The sequence below is a fragment of the Nothobranchius furzeri genome, chromosome 1, assembly GCF_043380555.1.
Source record: "Nothobranchius furzeri strain GRZ-AD chromosome 1, NfurGRZ-RIMD1, whole genome shotgun sequence".
Lineage (NCBI taxonomy): Eukaryota > Metazoa > Chordata > Actinopteri > Cyprinodontiformes > Nothobranchiidae > Nothobranchius > Nothobranchius furzeri.
The window spans coordinates 87,131,438-87,157,221 of record NC_091741.1 but is presented as its reverse complement, the minus strand read 5'-3'; the positions used below and the strand labels follow the sequence as shown (position 1 = coordinate 87,157,221).

General features: G+C 40.7%; 1 protein-coding gene across 5 annotated transcripts in view; it reads left to right on the top strand.

Annotated features, from left to right (window-relative positions):
- Window positions 1–25,784, top strand: part of diaph2 (diaphanous-related formin 2) — a 562,944-nt gene that overhangs the window by 216,968 nt on the left and 320,192 nt on the right. For all 5 annotated transcript variants that reach the window (XM_054740030.2, XM_054740029.2, XM_054740031.2 and 2 more), the window contains one exon: window positions 1,632–1,746. In XM_054740030.2, coding sequence (XP_054596005.2) covers window positions 1,632–1,746 — 115 coding nt within the window. The remainder of the gene's footprint in view (window positions 1–1,631; window positions 1,747–25,784) is intronic.

The window sequence follows — 25,784 nt, the reverse complement described above, 5'->3', positions numbered from 1 at the left end:
GCGACCCGGGACCCAGGGGTGACCACCCCCGCAGAGGACCCAGCAGAGCCCAGGGACCCAGACCCCACCAGGCAGCCACCGGGATTGACCAGGCAGGCGCCAAAGATCTTAAACCCCCTGAACCGGGAGCCACAAACACTCAGGCAGACCAAGGCACCACACCCCACACCAGGTGTGGCAGGGGTATTCTGCTTACCCATCTAAAGAACACATTTTATTATGTTTATAAGACATAAGGTATTGTGTAATAATTTAAATATAAATATAATTAAACTAGGTAAATTAAAATACATTGAAATATAAAATTCCAACAGGTAGGCTAGAAAAGTCATAGTAATCCTACGTGATATGTTTTCAATAGAGCGCCAGTTGCTTATTCTGCAGTGAGTCCAGTTGGGTTTGGGTTTAAAGGACCCATCCAATATGGCGGCGGCACAGTTTCACTCTCCAGCGCCCAATGGGTCATTTACATATTCACGTCTTTGGTATTTTAGACTCAGTTTTTATGGGTATGTGTAACAAAGCTGCCAATATTGTTCAACAACTGGTCATCTTTAATTGAATTTCAACAACATTTCGATCGATATTTCCAGAGATTAATGGTAAAAACTAAACATTGTCACATTGAGTGGTAGTCCAGTGGTTTTGTTGGTATTCATTTTAGCAGAAGCACTTATTGTGGTTGGGGTGCGGGTGAAGGAAACCTCAGATTTGATCTTCATTGATTTTGGTCCCGTCTTTTCCAGTTTCGCTTTTTTTTCTTTAAGACGCAGACATGACAGGCTGCACTCAAGGACTGAATCAGAGAAAATGGGGGCACAGATTCACTTTTTATCTAAACTTCACAGAAAATAAGCCCATAAAGAATCATAAACCTCCTTTAAAGTAGCTGGAGGCTTTCCAATGCTGTTACACTTTATCACCATTACGGCGCGGCCTTGAGGATGATTGTTGACTACCAGCTAGAACTCTGTCTGCATTGCATAAATGCTTACATCTTTTAACTCTGGTTTGGAGGTGAATAGCTCTAGTGGAATAAGAGAACTTGTTGTCCAGATCCTAAATAAAATGCCACAACAAAAGTACCCCAGAATCCCTTCAAGTTCCACTCAGAATGAATAGTGGAGCTGCAGTCACACATTAATAGCTTGTAAAAAATGCATCATATTAGCTTGATTTATATTTGAATGTCTTTTTACGCTCCTGCTGTTACTTTACTGCTGAGCAGCACAGTGGGAGTGAAAGAAGAGAAGCCAGAAAGCCCTCCCAGTGGTCTGCTTTTGTCTCTCTGCATATGTTTGGATGCCTCTCAGAGACTTTCCTCTTTCACCCACATCTCTGATGGAGGAGTGTACAAACAGACGCAACAAGCATAAGCTATGATATCTCTGTTCACCCTTGCTGGGTTTTTTAAAAGCTCTTCATTTAGGACTGGCCGTGTTCTAAAGATGCCAAACTTTACATTTTCCCTTTGCCACTCAGATGCTTAGTGTGCCACACAAGGTCATGTGTGTAACCCCTACACAGGAAACCACTCACAGACCCTATCTTCCAGCAAGAAGTTTGAGTGGCGGGTTGATGGAATGACGGCTTGTGATTGTGCCGATAATGGAATCCTTGTGTCATTGCAGATAGTGCCTCAGGAAATGGCGGAGAATTGCTTCTGGATCAAAGTCAAAGAAGAGAAGTTTGAAAATCCTGACCTATTTGCCCAGCTCTCCCTCTACTTCTCGTCACAGAGTAAAGGTAAGGAGGTGTCATCTCTCTCTAATGCAACCTTAATTAATCTTCACACACATGCTTCGTTTAGCCTCTCAGGCAGTAGTCACCACGGCACTTTTATCTGGTGACAACACTTTATTTTTTCCTCACAGAAATGTTAATTACGGTAAAACCGGACATTTTATTTCCACACATTTGCATGTCTGCTCTGTATATGTTCAAGTCAAATGTTTTCTCCCGTGAAGGAAACTGTTGCTCCTGCTGTGGTGCATTTCCAGAAAGCTAAGAATTTCATTTGGTCTTTGTTCTCATTGAGTGGTTAGAGATCTTTTGTTTTTCTTTTGTATTTTGTGAAGTGTGTGCACAAACTTGAACTGTGCATGTATGTGTAAACCAGAGCAGCTATGCTTGGTTTACTGCTTGCTTTTTCCACTCCAGTAGACCAGTTCTCTATCAGGGTGGAGGAAGTAAGCTCTGGGAGTTTACTTGTCGCAGCCAGTTTGTTTTTCTGATACACAAACAGGCAACTTGACTTGCTTATGGATAACAGAAGCATTGCTGGGTCAATTTTTGCCTTCTTTTTGGTGGAAGAGGGTGTAGCGAAGGCATTTGATGTATCCCCCCCTATGACAATTTGATTGTTTTCCACTTCCTTGGCAGCGAGTGTGTACACCCGTCTAATTCTAGCAGCAGTGGGAGGGTAAAAGTCAAAGCCCTGTCAAGCGCAGAAGAGTAAAAATCCAAACTCTGTCGGCGTGTGTGGACATAAATATAGAATCCTCAAAGTTTTTTTGTTTCCATACATATACCCTGCGTCTGTTTGGACACCAGTCAGCTTGCCAGCAGTTTCTCTCTCCCGTCTTTCTTAAGCCTCCAGGTCCACAAACTAGACTCATTCCTATGTTTCCCCTTTGTTGTGTGAAATCAGCAGCAATTTTCCCCGGGCAGCTGCGAGGTGAGTTTGCAGCGTAATACAGATGGAGAGTGGATGTGGCTCGAAAAGAACAGTTGTTGCTAAGCTTAATGAAAAAGCCAGAGAGAGGACCAGCAGTCATGTCGTTCTCTTCATGTCTTTCACAGACGCTGTACCTTTGACTTGCTCTCTTTTTGTTGCATTTGCAAAAAAAATCCAATTATTAAAATGTTGTTTTGGGGACAAGGTGTTAGTAATAATTTCCATTCATCGTATCTGATTCGTTCATGTTTTTCACTGGGTAAGTTGTACAAGACATTTTTGGATAAACTTACAGCTTCAATAAAATACATGGCTGTGGTTCAGCTTCAAATGCCCTTTTAAATTCTTTATTAACTTCACTTTCTTGCCCTCTGGGGTTTGAAGAAAAAAAATCTCAATAGATAGTCCATGTTCCTGCTGGTATGGCAGGAATTCATGATCCAGCATTTCCCCCAGGAGTTACCTTTGTTGGATCCCTATCAATTACCCCCGCAGCAACTTCACTGAATCAGCTTTTCTCTCTCGATTGTTAAAACAGAACATGATTTTCTCATGAATGAAAAATGCTGTTTAATGTTTGATACCTACCCCCAACCACGTCAATGGAGTTGAAAGTCAATGAGATAAGCTTTGATGTTGATGGTATTGTTTAAAAAAGTGCTGGGATGGATTTACCTAAAATCAGGGAGTTGTGCCTTTGTTTTCCTCTATTGTGTTTCATAATTCACTCAGGGTTAGTGAACACATTTCACATAGGGACAGATGTACTTAAAACATTAAACATGGTGTCAACAAGGTTTCTGCTCTACAACTGATTAGCATTAGAGCTCCAGCAGATACTGGTGACTTATTATATGGTGTGTTGAATTGCAACGTGGATTATGGTAATAAAACTATCATTTCACGATTTTTTCAATAAGTTATCTTTCAAAATATTTGGGATGTGAGAATATCTTGATACACTGAAATACTGTGATATTTTGGGTTGTGACTCTTGTAAAATTTACTGTATTTTTTTTGTGAAGTTTGACAGCTAGGTGGCAGCAGTTTTTATTGCTTTCATTCTGACGGAACAAGATCTTGCAACAACACTGGATGTGTCTCGGAATCATCGGACCAGAGTTTCCAGTTAGTCTTAAAAATTGCAGATTTCATCTGGCTTTAAGTAGCACAATTAGAGATGTACAATATTGTTGGTCCACCATTATTATCAGCCGATATCGTGATTGAAATTTTACTTGGCAAAATATCAGTATCTGTTTTCAGTATTTTAATGACACAACTTTTACATACACATTTTATACATTGAACCCTCAGCTACTTCTCATCTCTCTCAAAATGCCAAATATAACAGATCTGAGGTAAAGTTTTAGAGATATATTAGTTAATTTGGCACAACTTGTGAAGTAGAAATTTGCCCTGTGTAGTGAACGTATGCTGTCCTCACAGCACGTAGCTATGTGTGGCCATGCAGCTAACAAACGGCAAAAACAAACCAACAAAAAATCATCATCCAAGGCTTGCTTTTCTTATCTGAAGATCTTATAAATGTTTTATCATTGTTGGAATTTACAGAAAAATTCAAATGCATTGCAAACTAAAACACATGTCATGCTTAGGGAGAATGAGATTCAGCTGCAGTTGGAGACAAAATAAATACGTCACTTTTCCTATAACTAACTTAAATTGAAGTAGTTGTGATTTAAACATGTTTAATATGTAAGCATGAGTGATAGGATAAATGTGATGTTAGTAACCCATAATGATTTAGTTTTTTATTTTTATTTAGGAGAGGGGGCACAGCATATAATATATATTGGTTTATATTGGTATTGGAGATTAAGAGGCAAACAGTATCGGTATATCGGATATCTGTAATAAAGGCAAAATTGAGCATCCCCGATCATATCATGTCATATTTATCGGATAACCAGATTGTTGCCAATGCACACCCCCAAAGAATATGCTGGTTATGACTAGACACTGTCAGACGTCACCAGAGAACAACATGGATGCAGACAAAGAGCTGGCAGCGTTTAGCAGTAAGAGCTGAAACTATGTTTGATGGAGACACATTTTGACACACCAGGTTGCTCCAAATAGAAGGACCGAAACAAACCGTAGAGCTTGTTCCTATGAATATTTTCATATGAGCATGTCATCTGATGTGCTTTTTTTCCAATAAATCTACATGTAGACCAACTATCTAATGAAGACAAAACTGGATTTTATCAGCTTCAGCAAGGAAGAGGGAACATCTAAAACAGAACTTTAAGCACATTGTTACGTCCCCGACAGGAGGTGTTAAAATGTGAAGGAGGGGGGTGACATACGAAACATGATAGTGAGTTAAAATGGGTTTAATTGTTATAAAAGGTTCTAAAATAAGTGCAAACTGATGGTAAGCATTATTGAAATAATGACAAACAAGAAAAAAATACTCAAAAAGGTTAACATAAGAGCAATTACCCACATTAAAAACACCTGGTTAAAACTTATGTTAAAAGTTTTACCAGAACAGAAGGTCAATAAAATTGCATCACCAAGTTAACCTTTAAAACAATCCCTCTGGATCACTCACAGTTAAAACTATAAAAGTTAAAACTGATCTACTCAAAGGGGTTGAAAACAAATTGATGCCTGGAGGACAGCAGAACCCCTACTCTACTGCCTTTCAGACTGCTGAAGGCACAGCCTTTTTATTCCAGGTGTGGGTCGTCAGAGGGATTCAGCTCGGCTGTGCTCCTCAGCAGCATGGAGGAGAGGAGGAGGAGGGGTGGTGTCGGGCTGATCACCGGGGCTGGGTGATCCTGGCTCCTCCACCTGAAGAGGCCAGGCTGGTGGCCACAACACACATTTAAAGCAGAGCAATATTTAACTCATTCATTGCCAGCCGTTTCCTGATCACTAACGGCCTTCGCTGCCAGCGTTTCTCACTGTTTTTACTGTTTTTTTAAGAGTCACAGAACGTTGCGTGCTAGCATGATGTCGATGCCAAAACAACCAAAACAAAGAGGAGACTCACCTCTTACATCAGGAAGAATCCGTGTGTTTCGAGCCTTATCCGTTCCTTCATAATGCGTTGTCGAATTGTGATCGGCAGACGCTTTTCCGGTTCGCGCCTCACTTTTTTTACAGGAACGGCCCAAAACGATCTCCAAACACATGGATGTGTTGCTTCCTGATCATGTGATCTGTGACGTATGCGGATGAAGATCGGCTTCAGGGCTGAGATGTTTGTTCTCTCAGCGCGGGGGCTCGTTCCGATGCTCAAACAGTAAAAAAATGCAAATGACGACTTTAGTCGTCAATGGCAGCGAATGAGTTAAACAACACTGTTGGTTTGGGGGTGCACTTTTTTGGTGTGCAATTCACCAGAACTGCAAGAAAATCAGTGACAAACACATAGAATTGAGTTAGTTTTAACCTACAGAGAATGTTCTTCATTGCTATAATCCTTATTGGGATACAATGTTTTTAATTTTTTTTTTTTTTTTACCACAGCAAACAGTCCTGATTAGTTGGGAGGTTTAGCAGATAATACAAAGGTTTTCTGCTCTGACATGTAAATCACACCAGGAGTTTATAGTTGTACACAACATTGATCTGTTTATAATAACACACACACCGTTCTGGTTAAACGATTGCCTTTTAGCTTGCTAAACTATTGCTTTTTATCATGCCCCCCAAACCATAAGATGTGGTTATTTCCAAGCTAAACACACTTTGGGGCCTAGTGTGTTTGTGAAAGATGAGGCAAGCAGGTGTAAATGCTTTCCCCACAGAGCTGCCCTCAGAAAATGGTGCAAAGAAAAGGCTTCTGTTATCTCCACCTTCCTTGGGATTTGTGCCTGTTACTGGCATTGTTGAAGAGCAACACTTTGGCAGCGACAAAAAAAAAAGAAGAATCACTTTAACAGCCCCCAATTTTCAGATGCTTATTGCTCTCAGAAGCTGTAAAACAACTGAGAACGCAAGGCAGTCGTGTCCCCCGCTGCTTTTAAAGGTCTCACTGTTTAATGAGTTTTACCAAGAAAAGAAAAGGAAGTCAAGAGGGATTTCACGCTAAGCTACTATGTTCTAAGGATGTCTGTTCATTTATTTATGTACTTGCTTTCATTCATTCACTCATTCACTCAAAATGGGATTAAGTCAAAACAACATACTGTACTCACAATTTGGGTTTTTTAAAATAAAGCCGTCAAGAACAAATAATAATATTGATGATGATCATCATCAAATTTGACTAAAAATGCAAAGATTCCTTCTAAAATATAAACAAACCAGATGCTTTGAAAAGCTTAAAGCAGCAGCTTTTATCAGCCTGCAAGCACACACACACACACACACACACACACACACACACACACACACACACACACACACACACACACACACACACACACGCGCCACGCACACAGTGAGTGTGTGTGTATTCTCCTGTGTTACGTCTTACCCCTGGGCCCATTTGGACATTTTCCGAACTAGTGAGCTTGCTTGGTAAATGCTGCAGTCTGGTGTGGTTTGTGCCGAAGCTTTTTTAGAAGACGCCTTCTGTGGATTCGTGAATATGGATCTCAGCTTCACCCACTTTAATAAAACATTTTTTTTTCTAATTCGTCTTGAAACATACCACAGCCTAATCAGTCTTTAACCTTAAAAAGATCCTCCTCAAATCACATGCTATTACATTATTTTATTCAAAATAAAACAAATAAAAATTTAGAAAATAGCTGTGTCTGTTTTAGTGTTTAAAGCAGAAAGCATCAATTAAAGTTTATTAAAGCTAATATTCAGACTAATTACTTTCATACACACATACATAAACAGCATCTACATTTAATCTTTAATACTATTCTTTCTTACCTTTTTTTTACAAAGGTTTCAACGTTCTAGAAAACTTGTAAAATATCTGAATTATTTCAGAAACACGTGGGAAATATAATAATAAAATCTTGTTGGCATTTATTTATAAACATCAAGTGTTCACCCTTTACACAGTGATACATTAAAATACTGTCATGCAAGCAAAAGCTTGGATTCATGTATTTAAATTGGATGTTAAATTACTTTTTATTTCATTCCATTGCTTCTGTTAAGGGAACGGCAATCATTTCCTCCTCTTACATCAGCCTTATTTGAATAGCATGCTGCATGTATTACATCTGATTTTACACCATTTAGAATAAAGCCTTTCCCCTTTTTTGCCTTTCAGTAAGCTGAACATTTGCTACTTTTAAAGATACTCCTCAGCTACGGATGTCAGTGTTAGACATACCTTTGGAGCCACCGTGTGCTATAAAATTGTTAGCCCCCACACACAGAGATGAAAAAAATCTCTTATCACAGACAGACATCTCTATTTTCTCTCTGTCAGGTGTCGACGTTTTCACTCCTTTACAATTAGTGTACGGAGCATTAAACAGGCCCCGCAGAACAGCCCGGTCCTGCTAACAGTTATTTTATTCTCCATTCAAAGAGTTTATCCCCCTTCTCCTTTTGTCCCTTCCTTTTTGCTTGGACTTAGCAGCATCCTCTCTTTCTCCACACTCTCTCTCCACATTGACTTGATCTTTTTCCTCCTCCTTTTTCACTCATCTCCACTCTCTCCACTTTATCAATCAGTGGGTTGTGCCTTTGTATGGCTCATGGGATCAAATCAGATTCACTCTGGGATTGAATGCGTGTAGCCATGGCCTCCTGCATTTGAAAGCCAATTCATTCAGCTGGAACTTTGCAGTTCAATTTGAAACAAGATTGATGTTGGCAAACTTCACACCCCCTCTCTTCCAAAATGTTTCCTCCATTGCCCACATCAATTGCTGACGGACAAAGGGCATGTGCCACTTTGTAATGGTGATTTCTGTGCTTCTCAGCAGAAACGGCACACAGAAAGGAGGTTATTTTACTCAACAGCAAAGGAACAACATCAGTAACTGTCTGCTGCAAATGTTAAATCACTTTTAACAATTTATTACAGTCAGTTTTTGGTTCGTCAGTATGGTATTTGCATTTTTCTTCTATTTAAGAATGAATATTATTTTATTTATTTATTGGAAGGAGTTGTTTGTCTTGGGTTGTCTAGGGAGGTAAAACACACATTCAGTACTATGAAGGTATGACAAACACCATTGCTTTATGGGAATACGTGTAATAAATAAAATAAATTAAAAACATTTTGTTTATTTATTGGACATGCATTCCTTAAATGAATGCATGCCATTCACTGTCTTTTATGCCAGAGTTTTAAACGTTAGCCTGATTTATGCTTCTCCGTCTGCATCAGTGCGGAGACACGCAACGCCATTATCCGTCCTTGCGTAGGGATCCGGCAGGCACGCAAGTACGTACGGAGTCGAGCCCACTTTTTTAAACATCCGTCGAACGAGATGGATTACGCAAGCTTGTGATTGGTCAGGACGCCGCTGTTGTTTACAGCGCCGCCATTGCAAAGAGAGCCGAGTTTAACTAGCGGCAGACACGGAGAAGCTTGAAGAATACCTCGCGAAAAAACTCTAAAATTATGAACGTTTCATCCTCCCGTGACTGGAGGAGTGAAAAGATGCGGAGCAAGCGTTTTATTTGTGGACGGAAATGACAGGAAACGTGGGTTTAGAGGTGGGGAGCGCATGAAGCGGTGGGAGAATGAGAGACAAATATGTCCGTGTTAAAAGTCTCTTATATACACAAAAACACAATATAAACACACTATCTTGGACCCGATACATGACAGGATACCACAGAACAGCGCTACGCCCTCTGTTGTCCTGCCGGGGAATTGCTTTGCAACACTCTCCAGGAGACGGAGAAGTATGAAAGCAAAACGCTTCCGTCAATCCGTGCGTGTCTGTCCCTTGCAGAGCTGACGGAGAAGCATAAACCAGGCTTTAGAAATCTTGTGTTGAGAAACAATTTTCCTGGAGCTGTTTTGGTCAGATAGGGAAAATGTTGAATACATTCTGATGAGATTGTGTGTAATCTGTTAGCACTTGATGTATACGGTGCAGATTACTGACAGCTACTGCTAAATTTAGGTTTTGCTCAATATCTGTAGAATCAAATGAGGGGAAAGACATTTTTGGCTGAGCTAAGCTAAGTTTTGCTATGGCGGCTTTTCAGAATTTTATTTTCTCTTAAATTTAATCACCAGAGAATATATACAGAGCATTTTATTAAAGTTTATCTGATGCTCCATGAGATATTTTGCTAACAGACAAACTGGGTTGATTCCAGTTAAACCAAATATTTAAGTACATGTGTGTGCGTAATATTGACTCTTAGCTAGGCTTAGGCGGTATTACGGTATTATTGTACACAGCCAGTGTTAAAAAATAACATTGGAGTCAGTTCCAGTACTGTCATGAAAACAACAGTGCACATAGGGGACAAGGATACAAAAAATGAATTAAAAGATAAATAAAAGTCATTTAATGCACAAAACAAATGTGTGGGTGAATTTTCAGTTTTGCATAAATAGTTTAATAAAACTTTTAGAGACATTCCATAAAGTATGTGAGCATGATGTCGTCATGCGACCGCGCAGAGACGTGCCGAGAGAAAAACGGCTGCTCGTGCACCAGCTAACTTTATGTCTAAAAAGAACACAACTTCTGCATTTTGGAAGAATTTTGGGTTTGAAGCAAACTTCAAAGGAGAGCCGGTAAACACTGATGAGGTCATTTGTGCAAAGAAAAGATTACAGCGAAATATACAAGTCCCTTCAGCACAGGAGCTAGCCAGTGCTGAAATAGCAGACTTCTGTTTAGAGCCTTTTATTAAAAAAAGATGACAACGCACTTTTCTGTTGGAATATAAGCTGCCAGCCTTCACCAGCCCCAAAGTACCCATGTGACTGTGCCACAAGCTCATCGAAGCGGGTTTTCAGCAGTCGATCTTGGAGTGATTTTAAGAAATTTACAAGAACGAGGAGGATGAAACATTATGATGAAAATGTGTGCAGAAATAATTGACTCTCATAAAGAAACCATGTTAAAGACAGGAAATACACATGCCTTAGAAATTAGATTAGATTTACTTAAAAAAATTAACTGTACAATCCTAGAGGAAAGCCATGTTTACTCAACGTACTTTTTGTGAAATTATGTGAAAAAAGTGTAAATTCCTAATCCAACCTAAACTTTGTAAGAACAACAACTTTTTAAATAGCTTTCATGACCATTTACTAATGTTCCACAATTGCAAATAACAAATTTCCTTCCTTAGAGAATAAATAAAACTGAGTCTATATTTTCAGGCATCATTAACACAATTGTATTTAGGATTCATTTGATTCATGTGATCAGGGTTGTCTTTTGATCTTTTAAACCCCTCCCCCCCCCCCCCCCCCCGGTCTATATAACTGTGTTATTGCTGTAAAGGTCAGCTCTGGAAATGTAACTTGGCAAAAGCTTGACTGTAAGTGACGGCTGCACAATCATCCCACCTTCATGCCGGAGGATTTGATCCAATCCTTCAGTGGTTTTGCACACACTGACACCAGTTTTCCTTCACTGCTGTCCCTGCAACTCAGCCCCACATGTTAACTCTCCCCCAGCTGAGCCAATGTGGCGAGGACACCGGCAGACTCTCAATCCCAGCTACAAAGCCCCAGCAGCAGGGTGGTAATGACCCTGCCACAACGGCAGTAATGATGGAATCTGTGGGGGGTTTAGCTGCCTCTCTGCCTCCCCCTAATAAGTGGCCTAATAACTCTGTTAACATCAGCACCGACCTGGTCAACAGATCAAATACACCCATGCATGGTCAGCCACCTCACATGACACTCTGCACCCTCTCCTTCAAGACACACTGTTGCTAACCAGCAAACTGTTAGCCGTGGCCCCTCCAGTGGCTCTCCAGCCTGAGCTCTGCTGCCTTTCAGAGAACTGAGGCAACGAGTGCTACTCAAAGAGTTTTAATCCTTGTGAGCTTTCTTTCTTTGCTCATATTATGACTGTTCTGGAAGAGAAAAGGGGGTAAAAGGCTTGTTGATCTCAGAAAAAGAAGACACATTATTTCAGTTTTTTTAAATTTTTTTAGATGCAGTATAATAAGGGCCTTAGTTTAATTAGTTTAAGCTCAACTCAAGAGACGCTGTAGCCCACTCTGGGATAGTCCGCCTTATCCGTGTACAATAATAAGCTTTAGATATTCTCTGTGTCAACGTTTTGGGAAGTCGGGCTTGATAGTTTGCCATGTCTTCCCATGAGAATAGGGCTGTTTGTTACTGATTGGGCTAATTGAGAAACGGGAGTCCCTGCTTAGACAGCTTCCTGTGTCTAGCTGCATCCTGGGCTAATATTTTTCTGAGCCGACTCCCTTTTCTCCTCTCTTTTATCAGTAATCTCTGCTTCCCTCTGAAATCATCTCTTTGAACATGTTAGGTCCATCTGGAGTTAAGGTTTGCCTCATGCGGTGAAGACGGCATTCTCAGATGTATTTAAAGCAGCACTAGAGAGTTTTTAAAGGTCCTATATCATACAAAATAGACTTTTTGAAGTTATTTTTTTACCATGTTTTATTGTTATGTACTCATGAAAAACACCCCCAAGCAGTTTGTGGAACTCTCATGGGGTGGGGGAGGGGTGAAATTTCATCAAATCCATGCATCTTATTTCCAGGTTGAAGGAATGGTCCATGAAAATAAACTTATGTTTCATTAAAAAAATTACATTTCAATAGTCCCAGCGGTTACATTTTATTATACCGTGTGTATATGTTTTCTCTGGAGGGTGTACGATAGCTTGATACAGACCATTTAACACGTTCAGCTATTGCTTTCAAGCTAGTTTAAGTGGCTCCTAAATGGGGATGTATCGAAAATCCGGACACCAAACATTTTCAGCCAAAATGACCCAGAAGTGCATTTTCGGCCGAAACTTCTGAATTAACAAAACAACACAGCCGAAACAGGCCGTCAGGTGAACCCTGTTTTCATTTCATTTCGCTCTGCCCTTATGCTGCAACTTGGTTTTTGCTTCATAAAAATTGTACATTTGTACTGATTTCCTAAGGAAAGTTTTTTCTGCTTATAGTAATGCTGTTTTATTACAATTGCTGGAATATTCAGATCAATTATGTGACGGTCATTTAACTTTTCGTTTCACAGCTATCGCATCTGCCCAGCTTTTTTTTTTTCTTCTTCTTTTACATTCCCGCTATGTCTGTCACTATTATCAGTGTTTTTAACTTCTCCTTGTTTTTGGTTTCAGCCAATAATTTTCATTTTGGTGCACCTCTTAGGTAAAGCCCAAGCCCCCTTGCCTAGTGAACTAGACCAAATTCTTGCTTTGCAAGTGTAACCGGATTACAGGATACAATAAGATAATTAAAAGAAAAAATAAACAAATGGGCCAATAATTAGGTTCGGGGAGAATTGGAGGTTGTTTAAGAATGACTGGAGTCACGGGTATAGCATGAAACGGTTTATATACTAAATTTTAATAATAATGGGAAATATAACACATAAAGATAACACACAAAAACAGATGAAAACAATCGACAATAGTAAAATGGTCGTTATGAGATTTGATCATATGAGTCACAAGTCAGCCGGCGTCAAGTCAAATCCCCACGCTTGGGGTGAAAGTCAGAGTCCGGTGGTGCGATTTTTTCCTACCGCACCGTTGAGATTGTTCACAGAAGAGAGCAGTCTGCTCTTCAGTTACTTGAGATGTCCTGGTTCGTTCAGTGGTTAAGGCTCGCCATCTCCCTCGTCAGGAAGAAATCCAGTTCTCGTTCCAAGTGAGCGATCATAGGAGTCGGGATCAAACCCAAGGAAAAAAAAAAACCCAGCCTGTAAACAACAGGACTGTTAGCGAGTTGGCATCGACCCTTCTCGTCACATCACAGCATAAAGTCTTACAGACTTAACAAATGCTTCACTCTATTGGCATAGCCAATCATGTTTGGGTTCACAGTTCAACTAACATAACATCAATTTGATTGTCTATTAAAATAATTCTCAGTAGCTCTGGAAATATAATTACATATGACAACAATTGTTCAGCTCAATAGGCTCAGTTAGGTTCTATTACTCTACACTATTCAACAAGAAATACATTCATGACAACAAGGATACATTTAGTTGTGTTTCTATACAGCATTGTGACACCTTGTATATCTGTAACACAATAAATAAATAAATAAATAAATAAATAAATAAATAAATAAATAAATAAATAAATAAAATGTTCTATAACAAAATTCAACAAAATATAAATTCTGGTCCTTTGGTCCACCTTTGTAAAATAATTCCTCCCTAATCAGTTAGCTTTTATTTATTTTTATTTATCTATTTTTTTTATTATTAAATGTTTGGTTAAGGGACGCATTGCTAATTCTATGGCGTTAGCTATAACGCCCCTGAGGACCTTGTACATCTAGGCCGTACCACCGTTAACTGGCGGTTTGAGCCGTTAACTCCTGGGAATCCTATATGCCGTACCGCCGTTAACTGGCGGTTTGAGCCGTTAACTCCTATATGCCCTACCACCGTTAACTGGTAGTTTGAGATGTTAACTCCTGGGATCTAACGTCTAGCAGCCCACTGCTGTCACCTCGGTTGCTGTAATTAGCTTTTTGAATTTAATAATTTACTGAATTTAATCTCATTCACTCACCAACGCGCTCCAACGGTTCCCTCCTACAGAGGATTGGTTCACTCTGTCGTCTCCACACAAATCTATAAGAATGGAATTAATTTGATAAGCTATTTAAGTTTCCTTTTTTTTTTTAAGTTGCATCGTTAGCTTTTTCTCTTCTTTTTTCTTTACTCACCGCGTTGGTTCCAAGTTCCTAGCTCTTATTAGAAGGAGTCAAGTCCGCCTCTCCCTCTATCTATGCGGCACCCAAATCAGGGTTCTTCACGGCCTCGACCGTTGTTTTTTTTTCTCTCTCTCTCTCTCTCTAACCGCTCAGTCTTTGCTTTCTGTATCTGCGTGCTGCACAGCCGTTTGTCTCTCCTCTCGCTCAGCTGCGTCGCACGGTTTTATTTCGCGGAGGCGGGACTTATTTCTCTCAGCCAATGAAATTTCAGATTCCCACCTGGACCAATAGTATACAGCTTTCCTCTTCTGTTTCTGTTAGTGATGTTCAAGATTCTTGTTTTAACCGATGTTTAATATTAAACTCGTTATTTTAGTTATTCACCCTTCCAATAATTCATTATGAAATTATCTATTAGTTAATTAGATATCTATTAATTAGTATTGTTAATTTCCTTAATTTATATTTTATATTTTATCTAAATTGAGGATGGATCATATTAGTAAGCCAATTAGTTAATACCTCATTAAGGTTCTAGCTTCTGGGTTACATCCTCCCCCATTAAATATCATGCACGTCCCTGTGCATTGTTTCTACGGGGTACACAACTTCTTGAGTAAGAGAGTCAATAAAAGCTTTATTAAGTCCTTGGAAAAGGGACCTAACTACGGTCACTAGTGGATTGCCCAATTGAGAGTAAGTTAGTCTTTGAGGAGGCTGACTACTTCGTTCAGATCTCCTGACATACATCTCTGGTTGCACAGTATCATGCTCATCCGTTTCGGTTTGATTCTCAACTGAGACAGGACGAAGTGAGCTCTCTGTTTCCGACAGAGCTGATGAGCTATTCTCTAAGACTTTGGTCTTTTCAGATGTATGTGTCTGATCGTGTATGATGGGTTCAAAACTTACATCACGTTGCTGCGACTTTAGGACACCATCCAATTGAGGTAGGTTTGTGTTAGTTTCATCCCCCGTTTCTACGTCAGGTAAGTATACTTCGTTTTTTTTCGTTTTTTCAGGTAAGTATGTTGCTGCTTCTTTCACTCTTTCAGGTAAGAATGTCGCAGTTTCACTCATTCTGTCAGGTAAGAATGTTTCGGTGTTGATGCCTTTGTCAAGTAAGGACAATTCAGCATTTTCATTACCAGCTAAGGTTGGTTCCTTGCGATCCCCTGTGTGTAAGGATAGTGTGTTTTGTTGTTGAATATTATTTACCGGTCCTGAATCTGCTATGAGTTCCCTATTTGGCAAGGTGACCTCTATTTGATAGGATGGTCGGTTTAGCACTTGTGGAAGATCAGAGTAATAAAACTCATCTACCTCTTCGTCAAGTGGCTCATCTGGGTCAGGTTCTAAGGCTGAACTCTGTCTTGTATGAGGTCTGCTAGGTTTCGTAACGCGTTCTGTTTCATTTTCTAATGAAGAGAGAAAACCACAAGGCAGTAAAAGATCTCTGTGGAGTGTTCTGTTGGGTCCTTCTCCGTTCTCTGGTTTTACAGTGTATACTGGCAAGTTTTCCATCTGTTTGAGAACTATATACACTGTTTGCTCCCATTTGTCTGCTAATTTATGCTTTTCTCTTAAGCGAAGATTTCGGACTAAAACACGATCTCCCACACCTAGTGTGGACTCACGAATGTTTCTGTCGAACCGTTCTTTGTTCTTCCTCGCTGTTTTTTGAGAGTTTTTTATGACAATGTCATAACTCTGTTCCAGATGACTCTTCAGTTCTTTAACATACTGAGAATGAGTTATAGAGGGCTTGTTCAAATGCGGTAACCCAAAGGCAATATCTATAGGCAACCGAGGCTGCCTACCGAACATTAGCTCGTAGGGAGAGTATCCCGTCACGTCATTTTTTGTACAATTGTACGAGTGAGTAAGTGGTTTTACAAAATCGCGCCAGTGATGTTTCTCAGTGGCTTGTAAAGTTCCCAACATGCTGAGTAATGTACGATTGTACCGTTCAACGGGGTTGCCACGAGGGTGATAAGGGCTCGTTCTGACTTTACGGATACCAAGTAAAGAACAAAGTTCCTTGATTGTACGTGATTCGAAATCCCGTCCCTGATCACTATGAAGACGCTCAGGAAACCCGTAGTGGACTAAAAAATGTTCCCACAGGTTCTTCGCGACGGTGGTGGCTTTCTGATCTTTGGTTGGGATGGACACTGCATACTTTGTAAAATGGTCTGTAATCACTAAGACATCTTTAGTGTTCTTACTGTCTGGTTCTATGGAGAGAAAATCCATGCAAACTAACTCCATAGGTCTGGTGGTGGTAATACTCACCATTGGAGCAGCTTTGTCAGGGAGGGCCTTCCGACGGATACATCTTTCGCAAGTTTTAACTTTGATTTCGATATCACTAGCCATTCTTGGCCAGTAAAAACGGGACCGAATGAGATCTGTCGTACGTTCAACCCCAAGATGCCCCATATCATCATGTAGGCTTTGCATGACTGTTGAACGTAATGAATCAGGCAAGACTAACTGCAATGATGTCTCTGGTCCTAATTGGCGTCTCCGGTACAGTAAATCATTTTGAAACTCAAACCGTTTCCACTCTCTCAAAAGGTTAAGAACCACCGGGGGTTCTGCAATAGTATCAGTTGGCGGTTTATTGTCAGTCATAAGCAGCTGAATGACTCGGCCAATGGTTGGATCTTTCCTCTGCAAGGAGACAAGGTCAGCATGGTTATACTTGGGCACAGCAAAGAAACTGTCACTATTGTCTTCCAACTGGAATAGGTCTGGAATGGCCGCTGCAGACATGGCAAGTGACTGAACTAAACCACAAGGAGAATCAGTCTCATCCAAGACCATGTGCTTTTGGCATGTTGCCTTCACTGCTTCGGCTTGAAGTTGAAGCTCGACTTCTTTGACAGAGGATAAAAGATGAGATCGGAACTCATCTAGTCGTTGGCATTCCTCAGTGAATTTTGAGTTGTCTTCAGGTTTATCATGCAGCCTCCTAGACAGGCCATCCGCGTCAACGTTCTGTGTACCTGCACGGTATCTGATGTCAAAATTATAGGTGGACAACGCAGCTAGCCAACGATAGCTCGTTGCATCGAGTTTTGCCGTTGTTAAGAGGTAAGTTAACGGATTATTATCAGTAATGACAGTGAATGTGTTCCCATACAAATAGTCATGAAACTTATCTGTTATGGCCCACTTTAAGGCTAGAAACTCCAACTTGTGCGCAGGGTACCTAGTTTCACTAGAGCTTAAACCGCGACTTGCATAAGCGATTACCTGTGTGACACCGTTTTGCACTTGGTATAGCGCTGCACCGAGTCCGGTCGTACTAGCATCTGTGTGTACTAGATATGGGAGTTTTGCGTCAGCGTAGCCAAGAACTGGCGAAGTGGTAAGTTTTTCAATAATAGTTTGAAAGGACTTCTCACAGTCTTGGCTCCAACGATTCCCAAAGGGTTCTTTGGGGTTCAAGTACTTTGATCTACATGGTGGTGTTTTAAAGTTTTTCCGTTTGGGTGGATAACCAGCCGTGAGAGATGTTAGTGGCTTGACAATATTTGAGTAATCTTTAACGAAGCGTCGGTAATAACCGGTAAATCCTAAGAAAGATTGGAGTTCCTTCAAAGTCTGAGGCTTCGGCCATGTTTTGAGTGCTTCCACCTTATCTGGATCGGTTTTTATGCCATCTCGAGATACTATATGTCCAAGGTAACGCACAGATGTCTGGAAAAAACGACACTTATCTGGTGATAGCTTGAGTCCGTATTCTCTAAGCCGTTCAAGAACGTGAGAAAGTCTGGTTTCGTGTTCTTCCAAGGAGTTGGAAAAGACGATCAAGTCGTCTAGGAAAACTAACACTTCCTTCAGATTAATGTCCTTCATACACTTTTCCATAACCCGTTGGAAAGTGCTTGGAGCATTTGTTATTCCTTGTGGCATACGGTTAAATTCATAAAACCCAAACGGGCAAACAAAAGCAGTTTTAGGTTTATCCTTTTCACACATCTCTATTTGATAGTAACCTGACTTGAGGTCCATCACAGAAAACCACTGTGATCCAGCGAGAGCAGAAAAGGACTCCTCCAAGTTAGGCAGGGCATATGCGTCGCGAATGGTTTGCAGATTAAGCTTTCTATAGTCTATACATAGACGTACCTCACCATTCTTTTTCCGAACTACCACTATTGGTGAGGCAAATGGAGACTCCGACTCTCTTATTATACCGGTTTCCAAGAGGGCTTCCAGATGTTTTCTCACGGCTTCATAATCATGTGGATGGATCGGCCGAGATTTCTGTTTGAATGGGGTCTCGTCTTTTAAGTTGATGTGATGTCTTATCTGTTGTGTATGACCAAAATCAAGATCGTGGTGCGAAAACACATCGGAGTAAGTGTTAAGTTTGTTGGTGATCCTCCCTTTCCATTCTTCGGACAAGGGCGAAGTACCGAAGTCAATACTGAGAGGAGGGTTTGAAGGTGAAGTCTGTTGCTGCGAACTACACGCCGCAAGTACTTTCTGATCACTTTTGTCAGGTTCTGGATATGGCATAACACGATCGGCTTTAACTAACTCAGCGATCACACAGTTAGTGGGTAATGTGATGTCATGGTTAGTTTCGTTTCTTAGTACAACAGGTACTTTGTATGGACCATGTGAAGGTAAGGAAATGAGGCAACAGTCTACAATTATACCCCCTGGTAGAGAACCATTGGTGGGTTGTTCAATGAGTGCATAAGGCTCATGCTTGTTTTGGCTGGGTTGCATAAACCCTTCTAGTAACAGTTTTTTATTTGCAGGGAGAACTTCTTGGGTTCTCCCTCGAAGCTTCACCACACCAACTCGTCCATCTTTGCTTTGTTTTTTTCTGACTGCTAAGGCTTTTAGCACGTGTTGGTACCCATAAGAGAGTGCCTTGGAATCAGGTACGTTATTGGCAGACAATTGCTCATACAAAGGATCGAGTGTGTTTGTGCCAATGAGTAGTGGTGTATCAGAGTTTGAGCTTATATCCGGAACCACTAACGCAAGGGTAGGTAACTCAAGTCCAGACTGATCGAGCTCTTTTGGAAATGTGACACTTATCTCTATGTATCCTAAATAAGGAACTGCTTGACCGTTTGCGCCCTCGACTTCTAACAGATTACTGATGGGTTTAATTGAGAGGTCAGGTAAGTGTTCTTGGTAAAAAGAATTGGCAATGGTGGTTACCTGGGACCCTGAATCCAGTAAACAATTACATTCAACACTGTTAACTGAGACTGTAGCTGTGCATCGCCCACCCACTAATCTTTTGGGAAGTTTTGGCACTGAATGAGCATGAACTGGCTTGCAAAAAAGTCTCTCTGTCCTTTCCTTAGAGGGACTTGGTTCTACTTTAGCACCTATCTGTCCCACGATAGGAGCTTCTACCGGTTTAAAGGAGGAGACTGAGCAATTGGCTTTGACATCTCCCACTCACGCTGCTTCTGTCTAAGAGCAAGTCTTTTAGTTGCAACTAGTGCTGGATTTGGCTCGTTGCTACAGCTAGAAGCTATGTGCCCATCTTCTCCGCACTTAAAACAGTATCCAGGCTTTGGTCTGGGCACCACTGCTGTTATCTGCTGAATCTGTTTGGGCTCATCTGGAATTTTAGTCCCCACACGGGGTTTTGACTCTTTTTGAGTTTTCTTTGCCTTTTTATCTGTGTTGTTAACCTTAAGCTGTGCAATTTGGCTCCTGAGCTCAGCGATTTGTTTGCGTAAGTCATCACAGTTATCATCTATTTCCAGTTCACAAGTGTTTTTACTCTGAGAGCATGTTGTTTGCACATTTGAATACACTCTAGTTCGTTGTGCCCCTAAGTGTTGTTTCATGCGTGCTGCTTTAGTAGCCTGTTTGTCTTCTTCAGTGCGCAGTTTGAGGAGAAGTGCTGTAAAATGAGGCGGGTTGTCTTTCTTTTGTTCGAGTTGCAGGTTTGAAATCAGCGAGCTGTCCCAACAGCCTCTGCAAAACTGCTTGAGCAGCTGCTGGTCGGCGTCACTGGAGGAAATTCCATTCCTCTGAATAACTAGGTTTAACAAGGTGTATAACCTCTGAAAGTAATCGGAAGGTTTTTCACCACTGTCCTGGTTTGTGTTTAAGAAGCGAGCAAAGAGCTCGTCGCCGTCTTCGACAGCTGCGTAAGCTGAATCGAGATGTTCAAGGTACGTTTCCGGGTCGGATTTTGGACTAAGAGCTTTAACGATGCTCGCTGCTGGGGCTGACAGACTCTCCACGATTCTTCGTACAATTTGGGACTTGGTGAGTGAAGGATCATTTATGCATAACACTACACTACTACGCCAAGTATCATAGTCAGTTTCAAAAGAAGGGTGTGGAACTCGCCCTGAGAACGGTTTTAGTCTGTATTGTGAAGTAGGCGGAGGGATAACCTCACTGCTTTTAACAATGTGTTCCACAATAACTCGCTGAACCTCAGGTGTGTTTAAAAGATTTGGTGGAATGCAAGGGTTTTGTTTTCCAGTCTCTGTAGGTGGACAATTGTCCTTTGAGTTGTTCATATAGTTAACTTCTGGTGTTAAAGGCAGGGAATATGTAACTTGGTCACTATGGAGCATTGGCTCTGGTTCAGTGACTGGTTCAGATGCATGGGTATCCCTTCCTAAAGATTCCCCAATTTTTGCCAGTTCCTCCATTAGAAGGTCTTTAAATGATTGATTGCTACGCGCAGCTATGTCCCTGAGCTCTGACAGATAGGCATCAGTGGCAGATGTGCTAGTTTCTAGACTGTACGCGCTGGCTAGGTCTTGAATATGAAAGAAAACATCTGGGTTCCTAGTACAAGGTTTGTCATAGGGTAAACATTGTTTCTTTAATTCCTTAACAGTGGCTTCATGTTGAAACTCCACAATAATCTGATCACAGTTTGGTAACTTAATGCGCCTGTTAACTGGTCCGAATCCTTCCATAAACCCAAAGACTTCGTTATCAAGGTCTGTATCAGTTAACCCACTGATTAAAACAGCATTTGAAACTTTGACCTTTTCTGTTTTCACAACTTCCATTTTAAAACACTCAAAAGTACCAATAATGCCAAAATGGCAAACCACTGTGACCTCCAGGCACTCTTATGATGTCAGTCAATGGTTAGCTAAGGTAACAACTCTACAATTCTCCTGGCTGGCTCGCCAAGTTTTATGTAACCGGATTACAGGATACAATAAGATAATTAAAAGAAAAAATAAACAAATGCGCCAATAATTAGGTTCGGGGAGAATTGGAGGTTGTTTAAGAATGACTGGAGTCACGGGTATAGCATGAAACGGTTTATATACTAAATTTTAATAATAATGGGAAATATAACACATAAAGATAACACACAAAAACAGATGAAAACAATCGACAATAGTAAAATGGTCGTTATGAGATTTGATCATATGAGTCACAAGTCAGCCGGCGTCAAGTCAAATCCCCACGCTTGGGGTGAAAGTCAGAGTCCGGTGGTGCGATTTTTTCCTACCGCACCGTTGAGATTGTTCACAGAAGAGAGCAGTCTGCTCTTCAGTTACTTGAGATGTCCTGGTTCGTTCAGTGGTTAAGGCTCGCCATCTCCCTCGTCAGGAAGAAATCCAGTTCTCGTTCCAAGTGAGCGATCATAGGAGTCGGGATCAAACCCAAGGAAAAAAAAAAACCCAGCCTGTAAACAACAGGACTGTTAGCGAGTTGGCATCGACCCTTCTCGTCACATCACAGCATAAAGTCTTACAGACTTAACAAATGCTTCACTCTATTGGCATAGCCAATCATGTTTGGGTTCACAGTTCAACTAACATAACATCAATTTGATTGTCTATTAAAATAATTCTCAGTAGCTCTGGAAATATAATTACATATGACAACAATTGTTCAGCTCAATAGGCTCAGTTAGGTTCTATTACTCTACACTATTCAACAAGAAATACATTCATGACAACAAGGATACATTTAGTTGTGTTTCTATACAGCATTGTGACACCTTGTATATCTGTAACACAATAAATAAATAAATAAATAAATAAATAAATAAATAAATAAATAAATAAATAAATAAAATGTTCTATAACAAAATTCAACAAAATATAAATTCTGGTCCTTTGGTCCACCTTTGTAAAATAATTCCTCCCTAATCAGTTAGCTTTTATTTATTTTTATTTATCTATTTTTTTTATTATTAAATGTTTGGTTAAGGGACGCATTGCTAATTCTATGGCGTTAGCTATAACGCCCCTGAGGACCTTGTACATCTAGGCCGTACCACCGTTAACTGGCGGTTTGAGCCGTTAACTCCTGGGAATCCTATATGCCGTACCGCCGTTAACTGGCGGTTTGAGCCGTTAACTCCTATATGCCCTACCACCGTTAACTGGTAGTTTGAGATGTTAACTCCTGGGATCTAACGTCTAGCAGCCCACTGCTGTCACCTCGGTTGCTGTAATTAGCTTTTTGAATTTAATAATTTACTGAATTTAATCTCATTCACTCACCAACGCGCTCCAACGGTTCCCTCCTACAGAGGATTGGTTCACTCTGTCGTCTCCACACAAATCTATAAGAATGGAATTAATTTGATAAGCTATTTAAGTTTCCTTTTTTTTTTTAAGTTGCATCGTTAGCTTTTTCTCTTCTTTTTTCTTTACTCACCGCGTTGGTTCCAAGTTCCTAGCTCTTATTAGAAGGAGTCAAGTCCGCCTCTCCCTCTATCTATGCGGCACCCAAATCAGGGTTCTTCACGGCCTCGACCGTTGTTTTTTTTTCTCTCTCTCTCTCTCTCTAACCGCTCAGTCTTTGCTTTCTGTATCTGCGTGCTGCACAGCCGTTTGTCTCTCCTCTCGCTCAGCTGCGTCGCACGGTTTTATTTCGCGGAGGCGGGACTTATTTCTCTCAGCCAATGAAATTTCAGATTCCCACCTGGACCAATAGTATACAGCTTTCCTCTTCTGTTTCTGTTAGTGATGTTCAAGATTCTTGTTTTAACCGATGTTTAATATTAAACTCGTTATTTTAGTTATTCACCCTTCCAATAATTCATTATGAAATTATCTATTAGTTAATTAGATATCTATTAATTAGTATTGTTAATTTCCTTAATTTATATTTTATATTTTATCTAAATTGAGGATGGATCATATTAGTAAGCCAATTAGTTAATACCTCATTAAGGTTCTAGCTTCTGGGTTACACAAGCACCATAATTCAGGTCTGACATTAAAGCCAACACGGAAGTGACAAAAATTGCAGTTCCACCCTCATCCGCTGGGGGCTGGTGTCAGAAGCGAGCAAATCCTCATTGACTCCCATGTTAAAAATACCAATTTCACAGCAGAACTAAACATGTTTACAGCCTGGTACCAACACATGTTTTAGGTTTAATAGATCTAGTTTATACTCATGACAACTCGGGGGGGGGGGGGGGGGCGGCGGGGGGGGGGGGTCATGAGTCTTCTGTTTAAGTGTATTAAAAGCCTAAAATTCTGAATAAATAATGAGCATCAGACCCACGTGACCGCAGAACTAGCTATGGGGAAAGGCCTTAGCCTGAAAACTATTCCGCGATTTTTAGTCTCTCAACTTAGACCATTAGTTGTAGCATTTGTGCGTTCTTTTTGGATATTTTTTGTGCAGTTGTTGAATAAAATGACTTGCTATGGCATTAATTGCACTAAGGAGTCTCCACTTCATTTTTTTCGGTAAGTAAAATTATATTTATGTATTTTAGGTCACTGCCGAGCTGAGCTTAGATTTTAACATGTACTGTTTAACCATGAAATTTAAATGTAATAGGGTAAAACCCAGTGCATTTAACATAATGCTGCACTTAAGAAAATGGGTTGAAATATAACATGTTGGTGGAGCTGGGTTCCGACTATCGGTATGGTCCCCTCCCCTCAGCGGCAGCTCGGCACATCTCTGATCGCAGCGGCGCCTGTCTGCTGCACGGCTGCCGGCTTGTGGAGCTCTCGGGAGACATCTGTGTTCCACCCTCTTTTACCCAGCGAGCAGCCCGGCATATCTGTGACTCAGAAGCTCCGGTGTTTTGCACAGTTAACTCCGGTTGAATCTAGGTAGCTACCTCCATTAGCTTAGCTCCCACCTCCGCGTTAGCTTTGGGTTAGCTTGTAGCTACATCGCTTCAGTTCAACGGTTGTCGTCATTTGATCTCAGCCTTACAGCCCCACCCTCTGCTCCACCTCTTTTCCCTTTTTTTGGAATTGTTTGACAGAACCTGTGACACGGTCAAAATGGCGGGGGTGGCCACCTCCCATTTTGGCACAAAAACTTATAATTGGAGCCTATGGAAACGAATTGTCCAGTATATGTGTCGATGGTTAAGCCATGAACTTGAAACTTTCCAATAAAAAGCACTCTGTAGCCATCTGCTGACCAGAAACTGCACATAGCGGTTTAGTGGTTTTGGTAGGAATACCAGTAGGGGATCTCTACCTGCTTTATGGCAATAGCTGTTTACTGTGCTACTAGCTCATTTAAAATCTAGCAGTTAGCTTTTGCAGTTCGCCAACTGCCAATAAAAGCACAGAATGTCAATAAATTTTGCATTTGTGTTGGCATCATGGCAGAGCCTGGAAGTAAAAGAAAAAAGTAATGTCTCTGATGTTTTTATTTTTATTTTTTTATATCAGTTGGGTTGTGATAGCATTAGCTCGCTGTTTGCACTAGCTACAGCATGCTGTCACAGGGTTGTTAAAGACAGTTGTATTGATGCTTTCAACCAGTAGGTGGGAGAAGTAGGATGTCAGTCAATGGGGCCTTTTCTATATGGACATGCGTTTTACACCAGCCATACATCAGAGGAGAAACAAATTAATCCTTTTCCTAAATAAAGGACTATCTGGTCATGTCTCAAAGAAAAGCCAAAGTCATCCAAAGTTGATGTCAAAACCATTTCAAACAAGCACCATTCACATACTGATGCCATCTTTGTTGTTTTTCTCAGTGATTGCTTTATTGTTAAGCGGGTCCAACAAACAGAGCTCAGTGATTGGCCAGACACAAAAGTGTTCGGGCCAATGACATACCTGCTGAGGCTACAGAGGAGCATAGCTAGACTGAACTGCAAAGCAAAATGTTTTTCCAGTACTGCGGTTGGTTTATATTTCTAGATTAATTCCCATTTACACAGAAAAAGTCCTCAAAATTGTACCATTTTCCACATTTTAAAAACAAGACCATTAATTGCTGTTGCAGGCAAGAGACATTTGTCTCAATAAAGTCCAAAACACCCAGTTGTTCATTTCTCTCTGTTTGGAGCAGTTAGCCCACTGTGAATATCTCAGGGTCAGCCCTTTTCTTTGCTTATCCCTGCACATTTTTAATATATTAC